Here is a 26566-nt window from a genome sequence, read left to right as displayed (position 1 = left end):
ACTTTTTACTTTTTACTTTGTGTCTCTTCTCTGCTCTGCACTGTATATCTACAGAGCAGTCAAGCCAGGCTAGCCAGTTAGTTCAACACTTAGTGAGGCTAATTTCCAAACAGGCTAATTATTGAAGCAAGTCTTCATAGATATTGCAGTGGTGCAAAAACTACACATAACATTGACTAGAGGGTGCAACACCTTGAAATGCAGAGATACAATTGAGCTATTGTGCTGCATGGACCTTGTAGCAGTCAGTTCTGCTTCACTAAAAACGGTAATACACAGGAGGATGTGTGGAAAGTGAAGGAAACTGAAGAAACCTGTAATTTCAAAATTTAATTTCAAAATAAAGCAACATATGAATATTTGTGTAATTTTTGGCAGTGACATAGATTCTTTGGCTTGGCGGGGGTTCTTGTTAGCCTGGCAGCCCACCAGGCCTGTACAGTTATAGAGGGAACCACTGCTTCTCCTCATCTATGCCTTGTTATTGACTCAGCCATAGGTAAAGGATCGCACAGGCAGGAGGTGCTACTTATGCTGTTGAGTGATATTTTGAGGAAGACTAATGTTTTAATAAGAGTGTTTATATTTTGTGCAAATTGAGAGTTATTTAACATTCCAGGAAACACAGTGTCGCATTTTTACTCTGAGATAAGTGCTCTGTTCCTTCACACCTCTCTTCACTTCTGTGACTCTGGGAAAATAGGCATGCATGATATTTATTCATAATGGTAAGAGCCAGCTTTCAGCTGCTCCAGTGTCCAACTCAAACATACACTTGGCATGGATTGGTCAACCTTAGCAAGCTCAACCTCAAGTAAAAACTTTGATTTGTTACCAGAGATCTTCCAAACTCCCAAGAATTTCATCATTTTCTCCTCATTTGCATTCCCTTGCTTTTGGCCTCAGCTGGTTAATTTATTGCTTCCTTGTATGGGATGCCAAAGAAAAAGGGGCACACTGCCAAAATAGATAAATAAAACTTTTTTTTTTTTTTTTTACATCATTCTGCATTTAAAACCATGCATTCCCTCTCTGTCAAAAGCTGTATTCTCTGTTATTCCCCTGTGCTTTTTTATGACAGATGGGATAAGTACCACACTGAGCACGTAGGCTGTGAACTCTGAATTACCTCTGGTTGAGCCAATTGGCAATTCATCATGTACAACAAAGTACACTGGGGCTCATTCAAATTCATTAGTTTAGTTTTATTCTGAACAGTCCTAAAAACAGGGAATATAAGAGCTGCAGCACAAATATCTCCCAAATTCTTAACAAATGAGATTTCACCAGGCCAATAATCTAATAAAAAAAATGAGATCGAATGGTGTGGATTAGAGAATATACACAGGCTTTCACTTCCACTAGCTGAGGCAGGTGAGGAAGACAACAGTATCCGTGTGGTTTGACTGACAGTGAGACAAACCAGTTGGGCAGCAGCCGTTTGTGTCTGTGATATGGAGTGACAGGGGCAGAAGAACCGAGTGGAACCCCAAGAGAGGGGGGTGAGAGGGAGGCGTGTCAGTGGCTGAAGGAAGGATACCTTGGCTTAACACCAAAAGTGCATTGTAGATTAGAAATGGTCAAGCCTAAATTTTACAAATATCATCTTCATGTCCCTGAAGGCACAGAGGCCCTGGACGTTATGTGAATAGAGCTATTGTTAATGTGGCCCATTTATTCGCAGGGATTGTAACATTTGGCATGGAGGGGCGACAACCACTACAGCCTGGTGGTTAGCAAGACTGACCAAGTTACAGGTTTAATCCCAACATCCATCCTTTAATATGCAGCTGAACTCAATACAACCAATTTGATTTAAATTCATTCATCTAAACTACAGTTTTTAGAGTGCTTATCTTTCTTAGCAGTTTGTTTGCTCTAATGAGAAAGTTAAAGTTAACCTTTGATTATATATATTTAGTTATTTATTTATTGTCTGAGTGTTTTGCCTGATGAGTACACTCTAATGAGTTGTTCCTAGTGCTCTCATATGTGCAAAATTAATTACCCAGACTTTTTTTAAGTTTTAGCCAGTCATTTGGATTTAATCATTTTGTGCTACAGTTAATATCTCCTTTCTTCACTCCACACTGCTGCTACAGTAATACTTTCACTTAGTCGTGCAAATACACTCATGTATAAAACTCATTAGAAATCCAGTTATATTGTGTATACATTGAAGATGCAGGCTCTTTTGCAGAAATCTTAATGTTAATGGGGCTTTTCTTAATCCCTCACCCAGATTAAGGAAACCAGGTCTCTCATTTGCATTTAAGAAATCAGGTTACTGCAGAACGTCGACAACAACTGGGCTACCTAACATATCAACATTTTACAGCAGGAGCAGTTGAAATGCAAAACGCAGATTTCTTGTTGCATAAAAGAGAGAAGTGGTTCAGCTTTTTATTTTTATCTCTCCAAAATTACTACTGATGCAGCACACCATCCAACAGAAGGCTGTTTGTATGTATTTCATTGTTGTGTGCATAGAAAATTCAAAGCAATTTTCAGTCTTATTGTGACATGCTTGCAGTTCAGCAGTATTGTTTCCATGCTTTTGGCAATAGTAGACTAGTAAACCAACACTCCAGTTTTATGGTGCACATATATGCCTTACAGATGCAAGTACACGGTTCAAGACAAATTGGAAGTAAAAATCAGTTTCATTCTCTAGATGCAAAGGCAAAACTTTTCTCAACTTGTAAGAGAAATTATTATACAAACCCAGAGATTTTTTTTCTCCTTCCCTCCTTTCTTTCTCTCCTCTCCCTGGCCTCACTTTAACTGCCTGCTGAAGTGAACCATAGCTTGGCATTTTTGCAGACTCCTCCCTTCGTACTCCCTCTCGCATTCCCCTCCCTCGTCTCCCTGTCTCACCCCTCTCTCCCCTTTTTTTTTTTTTTTTTTTTTGGCAGCCTCTCTGCCTGATTCACATACACGTCTGATACTGTCTCTGGGCAGCCATAAACCATGTTAGCGGGACCACTTCTCAGAAAGGAGAGGCCTCCACTCACCCTCCGCTCCCTGTGCCTTACCAGGAAAACACTTTCAAAGAACGCGTGGTGGGGGTTGCAGAGGGGCTGAGACAGTAGAGAAAGTGAATGGGAAAGATATGGAGAGGCTGGAGAGGGAGCAAGACGAAGGCTACATTTTAAGCCAAGGCCTCCCTCTCCAACTGCAAATACAGGAACCATCTGTATTTGGTTTCTCTCCTGACTATTGTATTATTCTCCTGGACTTTTGTAAAGATAGAATTGTGCATAACTATAGAAAATGTTATTTTCTGGAGCCTATTAAGAGCAGTAAATAAAAACTCATTTAGGAATAAAGTTATCTTACTTAAAGATAAATGGCTTTAGCAATCCAGAAACAGAGTAAAGTGTATTTTTTCTTACTGCAGGCAGGAGTGAAATAAAACCACAGTTTCTGCTGGATTCTACAGAATAATAGCCTAAAAGCATTTAGAGTCGAATGTGAGTATTTCATTTCAGAACAGTAATGATGATACTAAATAAATTATGAAATAAATTATCCTGAAAAATTATGGTCCATTCTTCTCTTCTGAAGGTCAACCTCTGCCTCAATGACCTGAAAACTATTCATTATCTCCACCAAGGAAGCTATGTTTTCAGTCCAGTTTGTTTGTCTGCTTTCCAGCAGGATCATGGATAAACCATTGGCTCATGAAACTTGGTGGAAGGGTTTAGCATAGACACAGGGAAAAACCCATTACATTATGGAGCAAATCTGAATCACGGGGTGGATGCACAAATTATTTTTCGCTTTCGTAGAATGAGCTGGATTCAGTGGTGGGTCGCCCTCTTCCCTCTGGCTCCAGACCAGAGATGGTGGTCAAGTGAGCTAGAGGGTGATTGGAGAGATTGAGAGAGAGCAGTGAATCTGGATAGTTTTACAGTGCTTTTGTTCTACAGCACAAATAAACACACCCTGAAATGTCTCCAATACAGTAAAATAATAATAAGAAGGAAATAGCGGCACATACAGGGTCTCCGCTGGTGCTACTGCTGCACATTTGTAGTTACAAGTGATGAGCAAGAGGTGATGTTGACGATTCAGCTGTACACACATCATATTTTGACATGTTTCTAATCCTTTTAGAAAGAACGGCAGACATATAGTGGTTGCATAGTGGACTGTTGACCTTGGCTAAAGTATGTGCTCTTCAAGTGTCCTTCTAGTTTACTATATGCATTTGAGGCCAGTGCTACACCTGAAACAAATCAGTCTGCATGAATTATTGACTTTCCCTTACCCTTGTTCAGATTGAGACAGTGACACACACACAAGTGTACCGTATCTCCTCAGATGCATTAATGGTGTAATAAATTGACGAAAGTGAATGAAGAGAGCCTGAGAGAGAAGTTTAAAAGTTGCCTACTCTCTGTGCAGATCTGCAGTGATGGTCAGTCGCTGCTTGAAGAAGGCGTGAATGTTGGGTTGGTGTTTTGGACAGTTAAAAAGATTATCGGGTGCAGCTAGGCAAGGTGGGGGACGGTGTTTCAGATAGTGTTCAACAAACTGACCAATACTTCGTCTGACACACACTCACAATACTTTTAATCTGCCAGCATTCGCATAATTATGGATAATATGTTGACAAATATTGCCAATAAATGCAACACAGTGCATTAGCCTCATAGCATTACCATTAACACAACAGTTTTCCATTTAGTCAGGTATTTGAAAAGTTACCACTTATATGGAAGAAGGAACAGCACCAGCACTTTCTCTCCTGGTATTATCATTTTTAAATAAAGTGGGAACATTGATTTACATCTTTGTATAAACTCAAACGGGACGTGTTGTCATTTTAATACAAAAGATATTAAAGTGCCCCTTTTTTGACCGCACTTCACTAAAGTTGTGTGAAAGCACATCTCAATCTGCCTGTTTTCACAGGTTTTGTAGTGTATCCCTGCATCAATATTTCAAGTCAGCTGTGCCTGTAGGCCTGTAACATCAGATCCACGGTTGTGTAGAAATCACGTGTTTGACATGGTTGAAGAAGCTCACTCATACACGTGTAGCTTTGAAGCATGTTGTGACAGAGGAATGGATGGTGTGCGTTCATGATGCATTGCCTGTCCACATGGTTGCAATGCAGTGAGGACATGTAGCAGTGAAACCTGACCAGCAGCATACACACTGTTACACACACACTACGTGAGCCAGACACCAACTGGCCTTGTCACCACTGCACATAAGAAACACATGCTTGGAGTAACCAGCATAGTTTTAAAAATGTTCCGGCAAATTATATCCTCAATTTGTTGATGAACATGTTTTTCAGCTAAGCAAGTTTCAGTGGAAATGGATGTAGCCAGGTAGAGCTTGTAAAATCTGTAGTCACAATTAATTAAAGTTAATAAAAATTAAAGTTCACTCGGGACCTCTGCAAATAGAAGTTTGTTAATCTTGGTCTTCACTTACTTTACTCTGAGATGCAGTTGAAAGCACTGTAATAAGCCTTTAGTTTAAGATTATTTGGCCAAGCTAACTGTTTTTAGTTTTTTGTTTTTAATATTTGTAAGACATAAATGGTTTCTCAGCCATGCCCACTAAAAAACTATTGAATTAAGGTTTCTAAGGTATGTAAAAACTACTCCATCACATTCGTATTTGATTCATGTTTTTCAAAAATGCGCTTTATTGTGATCACATGATGATCTGTGGCTGTTCATCAGCCACAAATGAAAAAGCTAATTGCTAACGTTGCATGTGTAGTGGTTGCTGAATTTCACACTTCATTCATATTTTTTTGTGTTCAGTGACTTAGTAAGACAGCACAAACCTAAAGTGTTGGTTTCCTTTGAGCAGTGAAACAGCAGTTTGACACACAGCTCTGAGAATGCTGCAGAGCCAGCTACATATTACATAAGCATGCTGATGCGGAAGATACAGAGTGAATATTCTGCCTCACATAACTTTGCTTCATCTTTTTTTTTTCTGTCTGCTTCTTGCTTTGGACTGATTGAGCAAGTCACACACACACACATACACACACACACAAAGATAGGATCAGCAGGACCTTCTCTGATCTAGCTCCATGTTTCCACACATCTCACATGACTCTATAACTTTTATTTATTTAGCTAAAACATTGCATAACTGTTTGATCAAGAATTGTTTGCTGTCATGACTTTACCGAAGACAAAAAACTGCAAATACAGTCATGAGATCTGTCTGTAAAACTCTCTTGCAATGAATTTGTGCCTAAACTAGACTTAAAAGTCCTCAGATGCACCAGGAGTTGCTTGTTTAAGTGAAAGAGTGCCAAACTACACTTTCTATCATGCTTATTTCTCTTATTATCTCCCCCGTTGGCTGCATCTCAGGGCATGTCAAGTCATATGCCTGTCTCCCAGTGTGCAGTCTGCTAAGGAAGTGGTTCTGATTGACGCACGAGTTGCTGTTGCTTTACCTCTCTTATTCTCTCTGTCTGCTTCTCTCTCTTCTTTCATACCTTTCCCAAACCCTGACAAGACTTCAGGGCTACAGCTGCTTTTGCAAGAGGGGAAAAACCCCCCCAAAGCAAACAAAACTCTCAAAAACATAAAACTTTTTTGCATATAGGGGTAGGCAATATAACAGAAACTTATACACTTCTATGATGGCATAGACTTCAGTTTGGAAATGGTGTAAATAACCATAGAGAATGTGATCACATTAGATTATTTTCTTTTATTTGGAACTTTTATTCAAAGAAACACTGCTGCGTTGAGTTCATTTAAGTTGAAAACAAGACTCGCAGCAGAGAAACGAACTATACTTTAGAAATGGAGACGTTCTTTACTCTGTATTTACAATTTCACTCTTCGTCACTGTCTTTTTCAGCAAGCCCATTTAGGCTGGTGTCATAGCCACCTTTCGCCGTCACGTCACACAAGAACGTGATAAGCAAAAATCATGTTACGTTGTGAGGCATTTATAATCACAAGATAATGATATCATAGAATATCAAGAATCCGGCCTGACTCTTTGCTTCATGGATGGAGACTATTTGAAAAAGTACTGCCAGATCTCCTGCAGTGGACACATTTCTACTTCTGTATGGTGTATACACATACATATCGCCCAACCCTAGTCAAGCCCCAGGCAGAGTTTAATTTTTCTCTCTTATTGGGCGAAACAGAAATATACGGAGAAATAATTAAGTGTTTGGTGTGTTTGTTGCATGAACGAATGAGAAGGTTCTTTCCTCTTGGGGAAAATACCCAGTCCATTTTTCCTTCCTGCTTCCCTCCCAAACTATTAGACGGTCATTCATTTTGTGATTTTTTTAGTCTATATTTGTACTCATTTCCCTGTTTCATTTGATTTCCCTTTATTATTGCCCACAACCTGCCTAAACACAGGCTTTTGCTCTCTTACGTACTGAAAGCAATAGTATTTGCATTTTGCTGCATCTGTATTTATGACAATCCAGTCTTATATAAAGGAATAAAATTAAGCAATGTGAGGACTGTACAGATCCAGGTTTTGGTCATTTTTCACAGTTGAATGTCAATGCCTTTTGCCTGACAAAAACAAGCAGAAATCAGGCTACGTTACTCATGGCTGAATTAAACACAGTAGAAGAAGTAGAGGTCGCAAACTGGAATCAAAACCGCCAATAAACCAGGAAGAAGTTGTAATTATTCTTTCATGTCAGCAAATACTCCCCACTTTTTGTGCTGTCTAGAGATGAGCAAAAACATTTGATTAATCATGACTTACTTCAGAACGAAATTGGAAAAGGTGTTTCCATCTCTCATTAAGAGCTTTAAAGGCCCTAACACATTGACAACGTGACAAAGGTGACTTGGGATGAGTAAACTTGTTGGCTCCCTGTGCAGTCTGCTTTGTGGGATTCAATGGGGAAATGAAGCCGTTATATTCATCAGTGCTCTCTTCAAAGCCACCAGACTTTTTGAACAAAAATAGTAATATTTTCTCTCAGAATACAGCAGTTGCTTTTATTTCAATGAGATATCTGTGCTGTAAACACAGGGTGAGGGTTACAGCAAGTACAGCGTCTCCTGGCAAAATATTTGAACCTTACTTCACTTTTGTAATACAAAGCGATATCATTAGTCAGCATAACTTTCTATAGCGTGCAGACTCACATTCATGGAATATTACTCTGGAATATACGGAGTATTAAAGGTACAACACGTATCAGACAGAGGTTAGAATGATTGTTACCATGATAGCTTTCCACAGTTCCTGTCTCATCATGTTACAAATCACTTTTGCGTATTTTGGTGTCTGACAAGCCTTATGTTCATGGATCAATTACCCACAGTGGCTTTCCTGGAGTCTATTTCACCCCACCCACCTCAGCCACTCGCATTGTTTGTGCTCTGAACCGCAGGTCAGTGAGGAGACGCAACACCAACCAACAGTTAACATTACTTTATTTTCACCAGGAGCACAGGCGTTCCCTGCGTAGGTTTTGTACTTCCATCTTTTTGTATAATTGATATAATGGTTTTGTGATGCCATCCTGCCAATACTGGAGTGATATCATTGGCCAAAGGGGATAAAGAATAGGCTGAGGTCAGACTATGTGCTCGATGAAGAGCTGGAGACACTGCTGGGCAAGGTTTCCGTGTTTAACTGGCGGGCATGTCTGTAGACGGAGAGGGATAGACTCACAGACAGAAAGAGATCCCAATTAAAACTTTAGTAAAAGAGTCCAAAAGGGAGCAAAGAAAGAATAAGCAAGAGAGAGAGAGAGAAAGTCCAGTATAGGCAAGAATGCAAGAGAGCAAAGGACAGAGAGAGGGAGAGAGGGCAAGAGACATCCAGAGAAACTGAGAACAAGAACGGGGGGGGGGCGGTTGGACGGAATGTGCTGACGCGGCGTTTCTTGTCTGAACTCCCCAAATTAATAATCAGCAGTGGTTTAGCCGAGCCGTGCCAGGAACAGGAGCCTACTGCCAACCCCCGGTCAGACCGGGCCCTCCCTGCTCCCACTGTTACCCCTTTCCCTCACTGCTAAGCCCCCACAACCCCCAGCTCGCAGCCCTGTTCGGAGGCCGAATAGGAGGTGCTGCCTCCCTGCTTGGCCGGGCCGGGCCGGGCCTGGCACACTGCCACAGAGCTTTTGCTTGTTCAGGAGTTTTGATTAAATCCTTTATTGTGCTCCACTCACGCAAAGAGCTAAGGCGAAACACTGAGCAGGACAGAGCGGAGGGGAGGAGAGAAAGCGAGAGGGGAGAAAAGAAAAGGGAAAAAAGAGGGGGAGGGGAGGGAGGGAAATGGGATCTCTCTTTTTTCCCTTTTGCTTTCTACTTTTCTCTTTCTCTCAGACTCAAAAGATGTTTGATTTGTTCTGTGGGGAGTTGTAAAGTAGATCAAGTTTTTGCTCACAGTCTTTTTTTTCTCCTTTTTTGTTTTCACTCCTCTAAATAAAAGCCCCTCTCATTTTTTGTGTATTTACTGAATTGTTCTGGCTTTATTGTCATATATTTCGTCAACTAGACTTCCAGACTATGAGCTGCCACAGTGACATCCATCACAACCTTAAAGTTTTCTCGTGTTTTAGTCAGTGTTTTTCTTACAAGTATACTTTCCAAACAAATGCAACACAGAAGACTAACTGTTGCTGCACTTTTTGCAAAACAGGTGTGCTTCTTGCGAAATGGTTACTAACATCCACCTTATCATATTTTATTGCCCTCCTCACAGATTTTATATAGACTCACACTATTATACACGTGCTATATCTCCAACTGCTCCCGGTTAACTGTGCCCTTGTCAGTGCTGCAGCACCCCCATGGGCTTCCAGAGGCTTTGTGCCAGAAGTGTAACAGTGATTTGTGTTGTTGTTTCAGCTGTTTCTGTGCCGGACCTGAGCGAGCAGTTCACACCGCCGGAGACGGCTCCCCCAGCCCTTGTCAGCCTGATCCAAGCCATAGAGAAAAGAGGTATATCCATGTCAACCCGGCCAACACATTTGTCTGTTGTCTGTCTGACCACCTCGTCTTTCCGTCTAAGTGCGACTGTCTCCCTCCCACCATCTGCCTCTTGCTCTCATGCCAGCATTTGCACAAGTGTAGACATACAAACATGTGGATCGAGTCGGGCAGTCATACAGATGTAGAAGGGCAAACGGAAGTTCACGCACACTCACAGCAGCTCCTCGGTTGGTTTGTGACTTCATATAGATTTTCTACATTCAGGTTTAATGTGGCTTGAGTCAGAAGTGTTCTCACTGAGACTCCTGCACAGTGGGTTTGATTCACACCATGTTGTTAACAAATAGTGCTCAGTGGAGCTCCATTCATAGTTCTGCCTCTTTTTTTTTTTCTTGTCTTCCTTTTTGTATTTTCTCTGTCACACTAGCACAGGGCTGCAGCGAAAAATTGCTTTCATTCTTCATTCATCCATTTGTCTAAAAAATATTTAGTTTACAATAATGTAAAACAGAGAATAGCAGCAAATCTTCACAATGGAGGAGCAGGAACTACTGAACTCTTGGCATTTTTTTTTCATCATAGTTGTTGAACTGATTGACTAATCATTTCACCTCCACATGTATGCTCACCTCTGTATTTGCAAATTTTTCATTAGCAATTCTATGCTACATACTCAAAACGTGATTACCTACATTCAGTTTGTATCAAGGAATTGAAAAGCAGCTGTTTTTATAAAGTGATGAAATGAATCTCAGTCAAACATGGCAAAAAAAATCTGTGTTCATCACAAAGGAAGAAAGAGGAGGAGATTTGAAACATTTTAGATGTGAATCTACTGCCTTTTCAGCTGAGAGATTCTTCTCCTGCTATGTATTGGTACTGCGTATCTACTAGAGGTGAGGCACAAGGTCTGTCTGTGAATGTAAATAGTATAATAGAGCTGTAATATTGAATTACCTCCCAGTGTTGGATGCACACACACTCTCACTGCATGGTGCGGTTTTCACAACTATCTGAGAGACCGGCTAGTCTCGAGGTATTGCCTCCTAGATGCAAGCTGTCTAGACATATAAGAGAAATGTCGTCATCCAGAGTTAAAATGTTCATGGATATTTTCACAGGATGTGTGTGAAATCTTTCTCTCATGGAGAGAAGGTTTAGACTGGTTTTTAAGTAGTAAGAAAAGTTTATTCTTGATCACAACATAAAGACTAAAGTTTATTTTTCCCCATATTCCCTCATCGTATTTGCCCCTAAGAATTTCGCATTCAGCAGTTCTATTTTTTAAATTTTCTGTACTCTTTCTGGCAGCAGGATTGCTAATTGAATCACAAAATAAACAGAAGTGAAACACTTCACACTGGAACATGTGTTGACTCTGCTCTTGTAAATATTGCTTGCAAAAAAAAACCCCCCAAAAAAAACAAAACATTTGAAGGACCAACCATCCCTCCACTGATGGATCAACTCCCCCTGTTGTAGGATGGGACAGTGGAATGAAACAGCACACAGCTAAAATTTAGTTCAGCATTTATCTCAGTGTTTCTAAATAAAAACCATAAGTGATCTGGCCGTGTGCTTTATCACAAGTTGTTGCTTACAAGCTGACATTGACCAGCTGGTAATAAAATTCCCGTCATACTATGTTTCCTTTACGCTGCAGTGGATTATCTAATCCAAGTCGGCAGCGATGGAGTCGTCCTCGACGTTATAGAGTGATCTTCTGGCTGCAATGTGGGACTTTTGTGAATATTTGTTTTCTCTTGGTAGAATGAACTGCTACTTCCAATTACCCTTCTCTTGTCTTCTTTGCTCTAATTAACTGTGTCCTATTTACGGTACTGGACCAGATTTTTTGTAAGCTCAGTTATGTGAACCTTTGCTCTTGTGTTTTGTTTGTGTTTTTTTTTTTTTTGTCTTTGTCAGGTCTGGACTCCAAGACCTTGTACAGGACAGATGATTCTTCAGGTTCAGACAGTGCAGTGTACAGCCTAAGCTCCGGTGAGTTAGCCTGTGTTAGAGATGCAGACATTTTATCTTCGTTTTGGTATTTTTTTTTTTTTTTTTTTATGGCATGTGTAATAATCTGCATTTGTGTTGACATTGCAATAGATCTGAATGTTCTTCTAAATGTCTTTGGGCTCCAGACAGTGACATGGTTCAGAAAGATGTGGGTCCCTTATCTGAGTGTGTCCTGTGCTACCTGAGAGACCTCCCGTCACCTGTCATCCCTGCCTGTATCTACCCTCACCTTCAAACAGCTGTCTCACTGCAGCAGCAGGTCCTACAACAGTCAGCGGGTACGTCTCATATCGTGAGCTTGAAGTTGCCAGTTGTATCGATACGTTGTATATGCAGATACAGTATAAAAAGCAACTTCAGAGGACCTGAAGCTTGCTTGAAATCTTGAAATTGACGGCTCGTCAGATTGAACATTTTGTGATCTTTCTTTCTTGTCTTAATCAGCTGCCATAAAGGCTTGAACCAGTGAAAATCAAACACAGGAGACCAACAGTGAACAAATGCAGGGTTTAATGTTGGAGCCTTTCACGGGAACATGGAGATACCAACTCCATTGCCTTACGACCATAACAAAATTATTTAAAAAAAAACAAACCATAAACCCAATTACATGCTCTCTGTGTTTTTCTTTTTCTTATCCATCGCAAGCAAGATTCAAGTCTCTCCAAGTAGACCGTCATACATTTGTAGCACATAGCGAAACCAGTGGCGCCTGGAATCTTTGGAAAATATGCATTTATCAATCTACAGACCCATGGTATCCTTTGGAAAATGGTCTACGGTAATGCGAAGCACACACAATTTGCAGTTAATGGGCTTAAACATGCTAAACCACCAGCATGGTCCTTACAAAGACCAACTGAAGTTATATTGTTAAGTCTTGCTGAGTTCGTGTCTACCCCAGATTTAGTATTGAAAAAAATACTATTAAGTGTACAACTGTACAATAACTGTAAATGAACAATGTTGAATTAAGTTGATTGGTGCACACTCTGGGATAGATGAAATAATCTCATCCAACAAAAAAAATTACTGGAAGAATCAGTCGAAAAAGTTGTTAAGGTGAAGATATTATACAGTGTGGACAAAAAAGGAGATTTTTTTTTTTTTTTTTTTTTTTTTTTGTCCAGTGTGGTGGAATAACATGAGCCCAAACAGTGAGCTGTGTGCTGCTCGTATTGTTTCAGTGGATAGAAAGGTGTCTTTCATTGCTTCAGTGACTGTCATTTAAGTAAAAGAATTTCATGAGGCCTAAACTGTGCCTGAAATGAAGCTTATCGAGGTCAGTTGCACATCAGCGCTGAGAAAATAGAGCTAAGTGTCGGGAGAGGATGAGCTCACTGTGGTATGCTAGAAATGCTCCACCTGATTCTCCTCTGCACAAAGGACACCGTGATTTAATTTCTGATATATGCTGGACCTGTAGACACAAGCAGTGACCTCCTTTCTCCACGCGTTTTTAGTTTTAAACCAGTATGTGCAGGATTTTCTTGTGTTTAGTGTGTCTTCTCACATGCGGTACAATTGGATAAAACTAATACAGTATTTTTATGTGTAGATCCTTCTCATGGTTCTGTGAATATATCTTCCAGATGGTGCAGTCGCTGGAAGCCATGACAGAGAGGTAAGCCTGGTCCTCGAGAGTTCCACCATGGTCCCTCTCCATCATCGTCTCACCCTGCAGTACCTCCTCACACACTTGGCCAAGGTCACCCAGGCGCAGTTCAGCAATGGCCTGGACACGCACACTCTGGGACTGATCTTTGGACCACTGCTGATACGGACAGGCCCGTCCACCTCAGGGCAAGTTTTGGTTTATTTTTATTTTATATAAAACATCTTGGATTTGCTCTGTGAAGCTGCTGAGAGGAAAAAAACAAATTGGACTGGTTTGAATTTATTTAAATGTGTCAAATTGGGAGTTTGAGCTTTGTATTGTTAAGCTGTCCGTTGTTTGGCAGGTTGTCATTGGATGAGGAGTTCGCTGGCCTTGTGGTGGAGAGACTTCTGATAGAGAGAACTGCAGAGCAAGACCTCACTCCTCCAGGTGTGTTGCTTTTAATAAGGTCGTGTAGAATCTTGTTCATGCTATAGTATGGCTCAAATCCATATTAAATGGTAGTTTCCATGGATCTGTGCTATTAGTGTAAAATGCTTTTAAAGGTGATTTTGGTGTGGTGTGTTTCAGTCCTTCCAGCAAAGCCAGTCAAGCCAAAAATGGCCCCGTCAGCCATGACAGACATAAGCAGCCTGCTGAACGACGCTGAGTGGTACTGGGGAGAAATCTCCAGGTAAATTGTAAAAGTGTATTGTTACTGCTGAATTTAATCGGAGTTAATACTATGTGTGTTTGTTTGGTTTTTTTTTTGTTTAAAGCATTGAATAAAACTAATTGACAGAAATGATCAGGTGCAGATGGCAGTAAATTAGAATTGTTTTGTGCAATACAGTCCACAATGCATGAAACAGTTCCAGAAATCAAGGTTTCTTATTTTAGCTATTCATAGATGTGGAAATTATGTTATTATTGTATGATTTGCAGCTGATCACAGGTTAGTGTATATGAAGTTAAGTCTGCATGTCAACATTTTTGCAGGGAGGAGGTGAATGAGAAGCTGCGAGACACTCCAGATGGCACCTTCCTCGTCCGAGACGCCTCCAGTAAGCTGGAGGGCGAGTACACTCTCACCCTCAGGTACAGCAATGCTTCTGGTTCTGGGTGGGGGAGGGGGGTTTGAAGGTCTGCAGTACTGTCATAGTGCCTTCCACAAGAGTTTTAACCACATTTGAATCAAATGAATTGATGGCATAGAATTCAAAAGAAAAAAAACTGACATTCACTGGAAGCAAACCACACTTCTTTCTGAAAGAGAACAGATGATCAACATGTACAGCCATGTGCCCTCTTATTTTCCTTTTTTTTCCCTCATTTGTCTCCCCCTGCAGGAAAGGGGGAAATAACAAGCTTATAAAGATTTACCACAGAGAAGGGAGGTACGGCTTCTCAGAGCCGCTTACTTTCCTGACTGTAGTGGATCTCATCAATCACTACCGCCACGAGTCCCTGGCCCAGTACAATGCCAAGCTGGACACCAAGCTTCTGTACCCTGTCTCCAAATACCAACAGGTTGGTGATGTTGCAGATTTTGATTGAGTGATGAGTGAAGAAAGAGTCTGCAAATTTGTCATTTGGATTTTTGTTCCGACTCAGCTGGTGAAGGAGAACAGTATAGAGGAGGTGGGGGAGCAGTTGAAGGTGTATCACGAGCAGTACCAGGAGAAGAGCCGCGAATACGACTGTCTGTACGAGGAGTACACTCGCACCTCACAGGTATGAGTTCAACACAGGGAAACACATAACTTTTCACACGAACAGGTAGAAGGCTGGATTAAAATTAGAGTAAAATTAGATCAAAGTCTGTACTGACAATACTCAGGTTACCTAGTCCAGGAAGAAAGTAAATACAGTCACAATAACTTTCAGACAGACGACAGATGAATGCAGCGAGGGTAAGAAACAGGTTAACTGAGCCAGAGATTGAAAAGTAGAAAATTAGAACAGTAGTTATACCAGAGTCCAATGCCAGAGGTGGAGTGGGCAGAGCAGACAGAGGACTGGCACGTGAACCTGAACACAGAGAAAATCATTTACATCCAAGAGCAGAACATGAGCCTGATTAGATACCACTAGAGCAACAGTATAATCCAGCAAAGATGGAGAGGGAGAGTCGGTCTTAAATAGCCACAAGACAGGGTGGATAATGGTTGCTGATGAGGAGCAGGTGCCCGGGTACAGCTCTGCCCAGCTCCACTCCTGATTGGACTGACAGCTGAACTAGAGAACAGACGAATCACAGAGAGGATACGAAAACAACAGAAATCAAAGAGCAGGAAACACCTCAAGATAGTAATCCTAACAGTCTGTGCCTCTTTTCCACAGGAGCTGCAGATGAAGCGCACAGCCATCGAGGCCTTCAATGAGACCATCAAGATCTTTGAGGAGCAGTGTGAGACTCAGGAGCGCTACAGCAGAGAGTCTTTGGAGCGATTCCAGCGGGAGGGCAACGAAAAAGAGATTCAAAAGTAAATTCATGTCTTTGTGATTGAGATTGTTAAAAATCCTGCTTTTAATTCAGCTGCAAAAGCAACCCAGCATGAATTCAGAGAAGAAATTGATGGACATAATTTTGTCATTCTGTTAAAACAGGATCCAGAGCAACTCTGAACGTTTGAAGTCTCGTGTGAAGGAGATCCATGACAGCAAGCGTAAGCTGGAGCAGGACCTGCGACAGCAGGTCTCTGATAACCGAGAGATCGACAAGAAGATGAACAGTCTCAAGCCGGATCTCATGCAGCTCCGCAAAATCAGAGACCAGTATTTGATGTAAGGAGAATCAATTAAAGATTTACTTTTCTCCATGCTTTCATTTCACTTTACACAATATGCTGTATATTGGTACTCTGTCAGCATTAAATCTGTTGGTTTGTGGCTTTGCAGATGGCTGACACAGAAGGGGACAAGGCAGAAGAAGATCAATGAATGGCTGGGTATAAAGAATGATGCTGATGAGTAAGTGTCTGAGATGAAGTGACAGCTTAGCAACTTGTGCTGTGATGACTGAGTGCAGTGATATCTCCACCTGTAATGTAGGGAGTAGCTGGAGCTCAGTATTTTGCTTTTGGACTTCTGTGTTTCCAGCTCCTACTCACTGGAGGAGGATGAGGGCTCACCCCACCATGATGAGTGTACCTGGTATGTGGGTGATATCAAACGCACCCAGGCTGAGGAAATGCTGAGAGGCAAATGTGACGGGACCTTCCTCATCCGTGAGAGCCAGTCACAGAAGGGCTCCTACGCCTGTTCTGTAGTGTAAGTTTATGTTTGTGCTTGTGGAAAAACTTGTTTGAAACATCTTCACAATAACCAGTAGTCTTCTAGCAATGACTGCATGGTTTCTTACAACCTGAGGCAGTTGTAATGCCAGACACAGAGAGTGTTGCGATTAAGAGTGGGTTATAATTGGTCAGAACAGAAAACTAAAAGTAATGGATGAATGATTGAGATGTCCAGATTTATGGCACACCAAAAGGTAGCAGAACAAATGCAAGTTTGACCAAACCTAAAGAAAAAGGAAACTAAGCATAACATCAACAACTGCAGGATCCTTGAATTCACAAGCAACCACGTAGCCATGTCAGCACCTGTATTTTCTCTGTGGTGATGTCAGTTCAGAGGCTATAGTAAACATAGTATATGAAATGACAATGTGAAAGGTGAAACTGATGACCCTACATCGAATTTTCACCTGATCATCTATAGCTCCACGTGTCTTTACAGAGGTTTATAGTGAGTTTTAGCTCATCTTGTCCAGTTTTACCATTTTGATTCACATAGTGTTGTTTTCAGCCAAAGCAGGCAACTGTTTAGATTTTTAAAAAACTGTAAAAACCCAGTGTACCGGTACACTACCTGCTCAGCTAGCAGCTAGCCAGCGATTATAATGGAGCATTTAGTGACTAAAGAACCAAATATTTCCCTTAGGGCTTGGTAGAGACCAAAGACAGAGTTTAAAGACAGTGACTATTGGAATTACATTCATCAGGTGCACAGAAACATGACACCAACTGAGTGTTAATGTTGTTTCGTAAAGCCCATAATGTCTGCTGTTAAAATTCTCTTTATGCCACATAAAACAACAGCTGAACTGAAGTCAGCACTCATTCATGAGTTTAAAAACGCTTTCCAGGAAATGTAGGAAATCAGTGATTTAAGGAGCTATAAAGAACAGCTAATTTACACATTGACATTATTTTGCTTTGAGGACAATCTATAAAAATGATCTCTGTCCTTTTTTCCAGTGTGGATGGTGACACCAAGCATTGTGTCATCTACAAGACCGCCACAGGTTATGGATTTGCCGAACCGTACAATTTGTACTCGTCCCTCAAAGACCTGGTGCTCCACTACAAAAATGTCTCTTTGGTCCAACACAACGACCAGCTGAATGTAAATCTTGCCTACCCAGTCCTGGCCCGCTCTCAGAACCAGAACCAGCATCCCAGATGAATTATCCACCAGCAGTGTAGATGCCAACCAGGGTGGGGAAACTAAATTTTCACTCATATCCATTGGGGAAAGAATGAACCTCTGAACAATGCTTGTTCTTGTTTAAGACTCAGCAGCCACTTTTTGAAATTTATACTTTTTTGGCTGGAGCCTGGTGCTACTTTCCTTCACAGACCCCAGTCCAGCAAAGAGTACTCCTTGCTAACAGCATGGCTTCAAAATAAGCTCAAAACTACCAGTAACGAAGCACTGTACAGTTAGCTTGGCTGATGCAGTGAGAGTGGAGAGTGTTGCATTAGCCAGCCATGACTCTACAGTGTCAGTTATGATTTTAAAAAAAAGTCTGGAAAATTCACAAAGAAAATTCTTGATACACAAGAAAAACAGGCTACATGTGTTGAAAGAAAACAAAATAAGCACACAAAACAGTCATTTTTAAAGATTGCAGAGGACAGGAGAGAAACCAGATGGAGGGATGATTTTTTTTCGGGAGGCACTTTTTCTTTGCCTCAAACACGTTAAAACTGTCCATAGACAAAGGCCCGATCTGTCATCCCCAGACTGCCTGCAAACTCTCTGTCGACAAAAGCCTGAGCTGTCATCCACTGAATGGACTGGCTTGGCTAAACCAGGCTGCTCACTTCACACCTAAAGGCGGCTGAGAAACCATGGACCAGGGGGGTGTAGTCACTGGAGCCGGGAGGGGGATGTGAGAGGGCAGGGGAGATAAATTGCTGGGGTTGAATTTTTTTTTCTTTTTTTTTGCCATTTTTAAAATGATTGATTGAATTTAAAGCTTGCTTAAGTGCCATAGTAATAGCTTTGAATGACCACAAGCCTGTGTTACTAGAACAAGGAGGCACGTCGAGGTTGAAAGAAGGAGGGAATGAGCGGCTGTCGACATAGACAAAGCTACAGCTTTAAAGGATACACACATATAGGTATATTTTTATGAAATGATCTTTATTTCCAACTGCTTTGGCTTGTTGCCCCCTCTCTCAGTGGGCCTCCTTTCAAACTGACGAGGTACAACATACAGTGAATACTTTTACTGCAGGATAGAAAACGCATGGTACATACTTGTTGTATTGTGACTATAGAATGGTTTATTAATCACAGTACACTAGATGCAGAGGTGCATTGATTAGTGTGGTTTCACATGATTCAGGTTTCCTTCTAAATGGAAATTGTGGAAAGACTCCTGCATCAAACATCTCTTTGCTTCAAACTTCTTCCTTCTTTTTTCATCCTCTTTAATACTGTAGCACCTGTAGCCATTGACTTAAGGCATAACTGTTAGTGCTCCTCTCACGTGTCTACTTTCTATATGCTTAAGACACTTGCAGAGCATCAACCTACGTGATTATTGTATCTTTGGTACTGTATTTGCCCCGTCTCTAGTTAGATTAGACTGTTTTAGCGGTACAGTGTCATTGCAGGTGTTTATTGTTGTTTTTGTTTTTTTTTTTTAATGCAGATTTCCTCACGGTACTTCCTGCTTCCCACCCTTATGCTTGACTGTTCTTTCATCACAAGCTTGACTTACAGAGCTGTAGATCATTGATGTACAAAACAAAAAAGAAAGAAAGCAGTAATATAACTCATGTACAGTATATTTCAGACACACATGCAGTCAGTGTATGTGACCTACAGTTTCATCGCTGTGTTTCTTTATGTTTTCTGAATATGCTCTTAGATTCTGTTTAAGGATGCACAGTATCCAGCTAATGTGAGCCAAATGAAGGATGTCTTTTCATGTAGCAAGAAAGAAAAAAAAAAAAGAACCAGTCCTTTTGCCATACAGCATGGCCTCTGTGGTCTGAGAGATTATGTAGTACGGTATGCATGGAGACCTTCATTTGGGTTGTTGTTTTTTCGTTTTTTCCAGTTGGCACCAGTGGTTGATAATTGTACTTTTTTTGCATTGCATATACAGTATGATGCGTGGTAGTACAGTACTATGCACAACACGGTCGTATGTGGATAATGTGTTTTAAATTTACTGGGTTCTCTGATCAGCTCCCTCCCTCAGTCCTGTGCTGTGGCAGTGGATTTCACTCGTTTCCCTCACGTTTGTTCGGCTCGAGGTAAAGATTGTACCATCTTTGTTCTATGTCACGTTAAAAGCACAGTTCGTTTGTCTGGAGGCAGGGTTATTCGGTTATTCTCGCGTGGTCAGTGAAAAAGAAAAGGCATCACGAGATGTCTTTTTTTAAATTTGATTTACTTAGTTGATGTCTTGAGAATGAACGAATATGAATAATCTCTCAAATTTCTTACTTATAGTAGACTCAGATTGCCAAAAACAAAACAAAGTATTTTTTTAGAAACATATAGAAGAGTCAGAAGCCACTGGCAATAGAAAGTTTTAGAAAAAAAGTGCACTTTTTAACTTTTTAAAAAGTTGCACATTTGGCATCATAGATTTTTCTTTGTTGTACAGCAATAGAAATTGAAGTTTTGTTCCAAAATGAGATATTCACTTACTCTTATGGTCATGAAACCAGTAATGAGTTAGTATCAACACTATGTTTCATCTAGAAATAAGATTAAATTACCAACAAGGCTTTTCTGCATATCATCACTTCTGTTTTTGATGTTGATTGACAAATTTCAGATTGAAACATGATTTTCAAACAGACCAATCCCACATTTAAGTGAAACCCAACTCTGAAATGTCCAAATTCAAGAGATCAGTTTGATTTCAGTCAGGACGAATCAGCTGTACTGTACTTTGCACAGTTCTTGGCAAGTAGAAAATTCCCAAGAATTAAAGAAGAGCTGACGGCGGTGCTCCTGATTAGAGGGCTATTAAAAAACGTATGAGTGAGAAAGATTAGAAGTGCCTTTAGTCATTGTGATGGGCTTGTCTGCTCCTCGTTGTCACTGGCGCGCTGCTCTACAAGATGGTGCCACTGCCACCATGTGCTGTGCCCCATGGCTCACACACTTACCATTTATCAAAGACTAAAACGGTATCTGGCAAATGAGAATACTTGTTGCCATGTGCGTGTGCGTGTGTGTGTGTGAGTGAGCGATTGTGTGTCTGTGTGCGTGTTAGAGCAAATCTGAGCATCTTTTAGAGATAATAGAGTGGCAGATTTTAGTCGTGCCTCTTTGTTGTTACATCTATAGATGTTACATATTCCTTCTCTCTGTGTTGGGGGCTGTCAACTAGCTTGGTGCTCTCTCTCACTCTGCACCAAAGCTAGATTTCTTTGGTGTTTTTTTTTTTTGTTTGTTTGTTTGTTTGTTTGTCTGGTATATTTTTTGAATAAAACTCAGATAAGATAGAAATGTGAACCGTAAACATTCGTGGCCCAGCCCAGTTGTTCAAAGCTCATTCGATAAGCTCTCAAGTTAATGCATGCAGCATTTCTCAGTGTTTTGTATTAAGAGTCAGTTCCCTCGTGAACAGGAGTCATCCACCACTGCTAACACATCTTTTATCCAGTTTGTTGGACCAACACTTTTGTGACTGCACTTTTTTTTTTCTGTTCCACACACTCAAAGTGGTGTGTCTAACGCCCAACAACCATAAACTGACAGACAGTGGTGAAGCTCGGTTGTCAATAGTGTTTTTAGTTGATAGTTTTAAGGTCTTTTCATACAGTATATTGGGAGTGATTGACATTTTTCTTTACGATATCAGAATATACAGTGTACAGTATATGCTTTTGTTGTTTTTTTTGCGGTCACCGACTGTCATGTAATTCTGATGCTTTTGACTGATTGCAATGTTTTTCATTATAGAGTTAGTTTTATTATATGGACTGTGTAAACTCTGTAATACTTTAAAGGCGAGCTGCTGGCTCATTATGCAATATGTGACCGCACAGCAAAATTGCGCAACTTAACAAGAGGGTCCACATTACAGAAAGACAATTTTTCGCTTACTAATAGCAGTATCTGACATGCTGAACAGATACTGTGTAGGAGAATCGTTCACAGTGAGGTCTGTGGATTATCCAGAGCAACAAAACGTAGTTCTTGGGAACACTTATTGCTGTTGATTATTTCTAATGTAGTTTTCAGAAGTTTTTAGTAGCATAAATTAAATTCTGTTCATCTCCACTGTACTTGTTTGGTGAAGTTTCAGATATGGATATCGCAAAAGCTCAGCACATCAAACTGAAACTGACTGCATGTCCAGATACTGTGAGGGTTAGGTGTAAACTTGCATCCCCGTTTTATTTGGGTATAAATTTGTCTGGGAAAATCATGCCAGTGGAGGGACATAATGTTGGTTAACCCCAAAGCAGTTCATAAACAAGGTGGTTCTGCTTCCATTTAAACAATTTACTCAATATTTTTATTTGCTTAAAGAAAAATTATGATGTTGAACCAAATAGCTTCCTGCATCACTTGTTAAGATGAACATTTTTGCAGTGTAGGTGAACACTTTCATCTGCCATATATGCCATGTTAATCACAGATGTTTAATAGCTAGAAGCAATGCAACTTTAGTAGCAATGAAACCTGGTCATGCAGTGAGACGGGCATGAAACGGGCAGAAGATGATTGCGCTTTGACTTCGAGTTGAGACTTTAATCCCACTTGCAGTAGATGTTACTCTGAAACTCAAAGCTTTCATTCTGCTCATCTATTAGATATGCATTTGTGTCAGAGCTTCTTGAAAAACGTTTTTCTATATGACGAATGATCATTCAAGGAATTAAGTATTTTTTCATCGTCTTTGGTACACTGTAAATGATATTTCTTGAACTGGCCTCACACACAAAGCACATCTTTCACTGACTACAAAGAAAGACATATATATGGTGTCTATTAAGGTTTGAAGAACGAGAAACATACTAGAGAATAAATATTTTGAAATATATACTTAGATATCTATATTTTTGGATGATGTAATTCTGATTTGGATTGTGCTTGAAACAAATCAGAAAGAGGCTTTGATGTGAACGTGATCTTTAGTCTTGCTCCACGGCTGCTTTGTATCTGAGCAGTTAATGAAACGCAAGCATTTTTACTAATCAGCTGCAGTGAGCTTCATCATGATCAGCAACATACTTTGTGGTTACAGTTTGATCGACACACATGTAATCTATTGATTTATTGCGCATGATTATCAGGTGCATTCAGAGGATGAAGCAAGCTTATGTACATGTGTTAATATTTACAGAGCTGAGTCTATACGTTAAATGCAGTCTTGGCTGCTTTGCATATATGAAATATTAGAGAGGAGTTGTTTCTTTTCTCTCCTTTTTTTTTTTTTTTTGGTTTTTTTTTTCTCCTTGAGCTTGAGAATCTGTTTTGTCATTTGGAGGATTCTGGTTTTTTGTGAGTAGACCTGAGTGTTAAAGTTCCACCGCAAAACAAACACTTAGGATGCTGCCACAGAGATCCGCCACAGGTCGGACACTGATGCTGTAGCGAAGTGAGCCATCTTACCACTGTATCACCTGGTAGATCTCTGTGGTTGTAGTTTTATTTTTCTCTCTCTCTCTCACACACACACACACACACACACACACACACACACACACACACACACACACATAGGCAGGAAGAAAATTTGTTAACCTACAAAAGGTACACGATTCAGCAGTTCACGATCACTCCTTTACGCAGATCTTTGTACATGGAACAATGATGGCATTAGAAAGTGTTCTTTTATGGTGCCTGAGTATTTTTTTTTATTATTCTTTTTTTTTTTGGCTTTTTAAAAAAGCTGATGGATTTGTCTGTCCAAGTGTTGGTTATTTTTGTTTGTTTGTTTGTTTATCTCTGTTAATGATAACCTTTCAGAGCCTATAAAGAAAAAAAATAAGCTAGCTTGAAATTTTTTTCATCCATACAGAAAAAAAAAGAAATACAAATGTTTACAATATGTAATTAACCAAATAGTAAATATGTGTTTGAGAATCAATCTGTCTGTCCCTCAAAGTGGCTGTTATAGATTGATTTATATTTCATTATTTCCTGTCATTTTAAACTTGAAAATGTTATGACTGCTTGTTCTGTTTTCTCTGTTCCGGTTTGTTTCTCTTTAATTTTTTCGTTCTTATGAAAACAGTGCTCCCTCAGTTTCAATATAATAGTTCAACAAGATTCATTTTTCCATAGCATACAGATATTTATCATCTTCATCATTCTTTACCTGCTGACTACTTCACCTTACACTGAGCCTTGTATATGCAGGACTAAATCCTAAAATGAGATGCCGCCATGTCTTTTGCTGTTTATATTATGTAAAGTATGGTAGACTTGAGTATGGCTCTGCCAGGTGTTTCTCTGGTAAACACACCACTTGGTGAACGTGCTCAAGGACAGTTTTAGTACATAAACAGAGCTGGAAATTCAGGAATATCAAGAGGCATCCTATTCTTGCTTTTGCACTACACAGCACATGATGCTCAAATGAAAAGCTGAAGCAATGGTTGGTTGACTAATTTTTAAGACCAAAATTTATCCACTAAAAACTCAGCTTCTGTGTGATTTACATTTAAGATATGATGATGTTAACAACTGCACTTTCAGTTCCCTTTTTCTGCCTGTATCCAGTCTTCTCGCATCGTCACTTCTCGGTCTGGACCTTTATGTGAAAGGTTTCCCTTGGTTTGATTATTGTGAAGGGAATGTTGTAATATTTTTCACTGGTGTAAAGTAGTTCATATTCGGGACCCTCCTCTGCGCACTAGAGACAAGACGGACAGTGATCCATTCGGCAATACCCTGGGAAACATTACATAGCAGCAACAATTTAAAACGTGTACGCATTTTTACAGTAATCACAAGGCAATGTCCTGTCTCCTTTGCTGTAGCATGTTGCCCAAAATGTTGCCTGGTGTATCACTGCCTCAGCAGCAGCGACAGTTGTACGGTTCTTAATGCATAGCAAATAATGATGTGGTTTCCTCTTTCTTTCTAAAACAATGAATGGAAATGAATGGAGCAGTCAGATAAAGCTACTCTACACCAAAGTGCAATTGAACTCAGAGGGAGCACTGTTGTTTCAGCCAGTAGAGGCCTATTGGTTGAGGTGTGCCCAACCCCTATGCACGAAAAGATGGTTTTTCTTCCTCTCTTTTCTTGTGTTATTCTCCCTCCGTTGGTCTGTCTTAATTCAGATGCAACATTGCTTTCTTTCTCTCGTGTACAGCTTGCTTCTGAGTTGTGTTTGTCCTCAGACAGGTACTCTTTCATCTGTACGGTTCTTTCTTTAGGCTGATGCAATGATTTTAAAAAGACAATAAAAGATATATGAAATGAAGTTTGCTGCTGTCTGGTTTTGTCTTGTTGAACCCACCCCCCCGCTTCATAGTGTTGAAACATCTGCAACTCTCACTTGAAGGTTTGTCATTTTTGGGGCAAAAACATGCAAGAAACTTAAAATATGCATGACTGTGTCAAAACTGTGTCATTGTGTTGTGTTTTCTAAATGCCAGATTATACCATGAGATGTAAACGAGAACAAAGATAATCATTCCATTGCCTTTTTTCAGTTTAAAGTGTTGATTCACCCAAATTAAAGGTACCATGAGGAGTTTTTGACCACCACCATTATGGAGCAATGTTTCAAGATGTGTCCCCTCCATTTTGTTTGTATCATACACATACATAATGACCAACAAGAAAAACACATGGAAAAGCACCAGCAAAAGAAGTGAAGAAAGCAAGCACCGGCAAACAATATTTGCTTTATGTATGTGATGGCGAAATCATTGCAGGCATTTAAGTGTTTTTTTGAATAAAATATTGTTTGCAGATGTATTATGAGGAAGGAAATGCAATCAACACATCTGCTAGGCCTCAGGGACACATACAGTGCATTTTGGTGGGAAACTAAATGAGACATTTTAATGTGAGGAAAACACATAAAATGCAATTCACTTATGTCAGGTTGGGGACATAAAGCTCATAGGTATATCTGAAAACATGGACATTTAAAAGCTATACTATCTTTATGTCTAAATGCATCTGAGAGGAAGTGAGAAAATGTGTAATTCACTGAAGAGATTATCTCATGCAGTATAACCCACTTCTGCATACACTGTGGATAATTATGACAAAGGTACAGATGACTTACTGTACTATAATGCAAAAACTGAAAGAGTAAAAATAGATTTGAATATATAATTTTATTTGTAATACTCTAAGCAAAATACAGGGGAAAAAGACAGGAAGTAGAACAAGTCGTCCAGAGTTCTGGTTTTAGAGGAAAGCCGTGAGAGATCATGTGAGAGTCACCAGGTAAAATCTTTTATAAAGTTCAAGGGTTGTGATGTTTTGCTGCCGTGTGTGTTTCTTATGACTCTTCCTGAGCAAGGCCCTATGGACTGAGGAAATGAGATGAGACATGACATGGCTTTATAATTAGTCAGATCATGTGTCCAAGTCACGCTAAAAACTAAAACAACAACAAACTGTGTGAACTGATCACAGGACCTCCAATAGGTATCATTTTTACTTCTAAATGGAAGAACAGTTTCTAGAAAGACCACACATTCACACACAATACAGTATGTGAAATGGGATGTGGTTTAGGTGTAACCCACCAGACTAAATTCAATCTCTACTGTATATGTAGATT

General features: G+C 40.1%; 1 protein-coding gene across 3 annotated transcripts in view; it reads left to right on the top strand.

The window, feature by feature from the left end:
* pik3r2 (phosphoinositide-3-kinase, regulatory subunit 2 (beta)) overlaps positions 1 to 25246 on the top strand; it is a 34092-nt gene extending 8846 nt beyond the window's left edge. For all 3 annotated transcript variants that reach the window (XM_046408025.1, XM_046408024.1, XM_046408026.1), the window contains exons 3-16: positions 9840 to 9932; positions 11850 to 11924; positions 12071 to 12223; positions 13538 to 13748; positions 13907 to 13992; positions 14134 to 14236; positions 14542 to 14640; positions 14892 to 15072; positions 15157 to 15276; positions 15886 to 16028; positions 16153 to 16329; positions 16444 to 16515; positions 16645 to 16815; positions 17805 to 25246. In XM_046408025.1, the coding sequence (XP_046263981.1) occupies positions 9840 to 9932; positions 11850 to 11924; positions 12071 to 12223; positions 13538 to 13748; positions 13907 to 13992; positions 14134 to 14236; positions 14542 to 14640; positions 14892 to 15072; positions 15157 to 15276; positions 15886 to 16028; positions 16153 to 16329; positions 16444 to 16515; positions 16645 to 16815; positions 17805 to 18012 (1892 nt within the window). In that variant the 3' untranslated portion in view covers positions 18013 to 25246. The remainder of the gene's footprint in view (positions 1 to 9839; positions 9933 to 11849; positions 11925 to 12070; positions 12224 to 13537; positions 13749 to 13906; positions 13993 to 14133; positions 14237 to 14541; positions 14641 to 14891; positions 15073 to 15156; positions 15277 to 15885; positions 16029 to 16152; positions 16330 to 16443; positions 16516 to 16644; positions 16816 to 17804) is intronic.
* The last annotated feature ends 1320 nt before the right edge of the window (positions 25247 to 26566 follow it).

The sequence above is a fragment of the Scatophagus argus genome, chromosome 13, assembly GCF_020382885.2.
Source record: "Scatophagus argus isolate fScaArg1 chromosome 13, fScaArg1.pri, whole genome shotgun sequence".
NCBI lineage: Eukaryota > Metazoa > Chordata > Actinopteri > Scatophagidae > Scatophagus > Scatophagus argus.
Note: the sequence above shows the minus strand (reverse complement) of the source record. Positions and strands in the feature narration are given on the sequence as shown.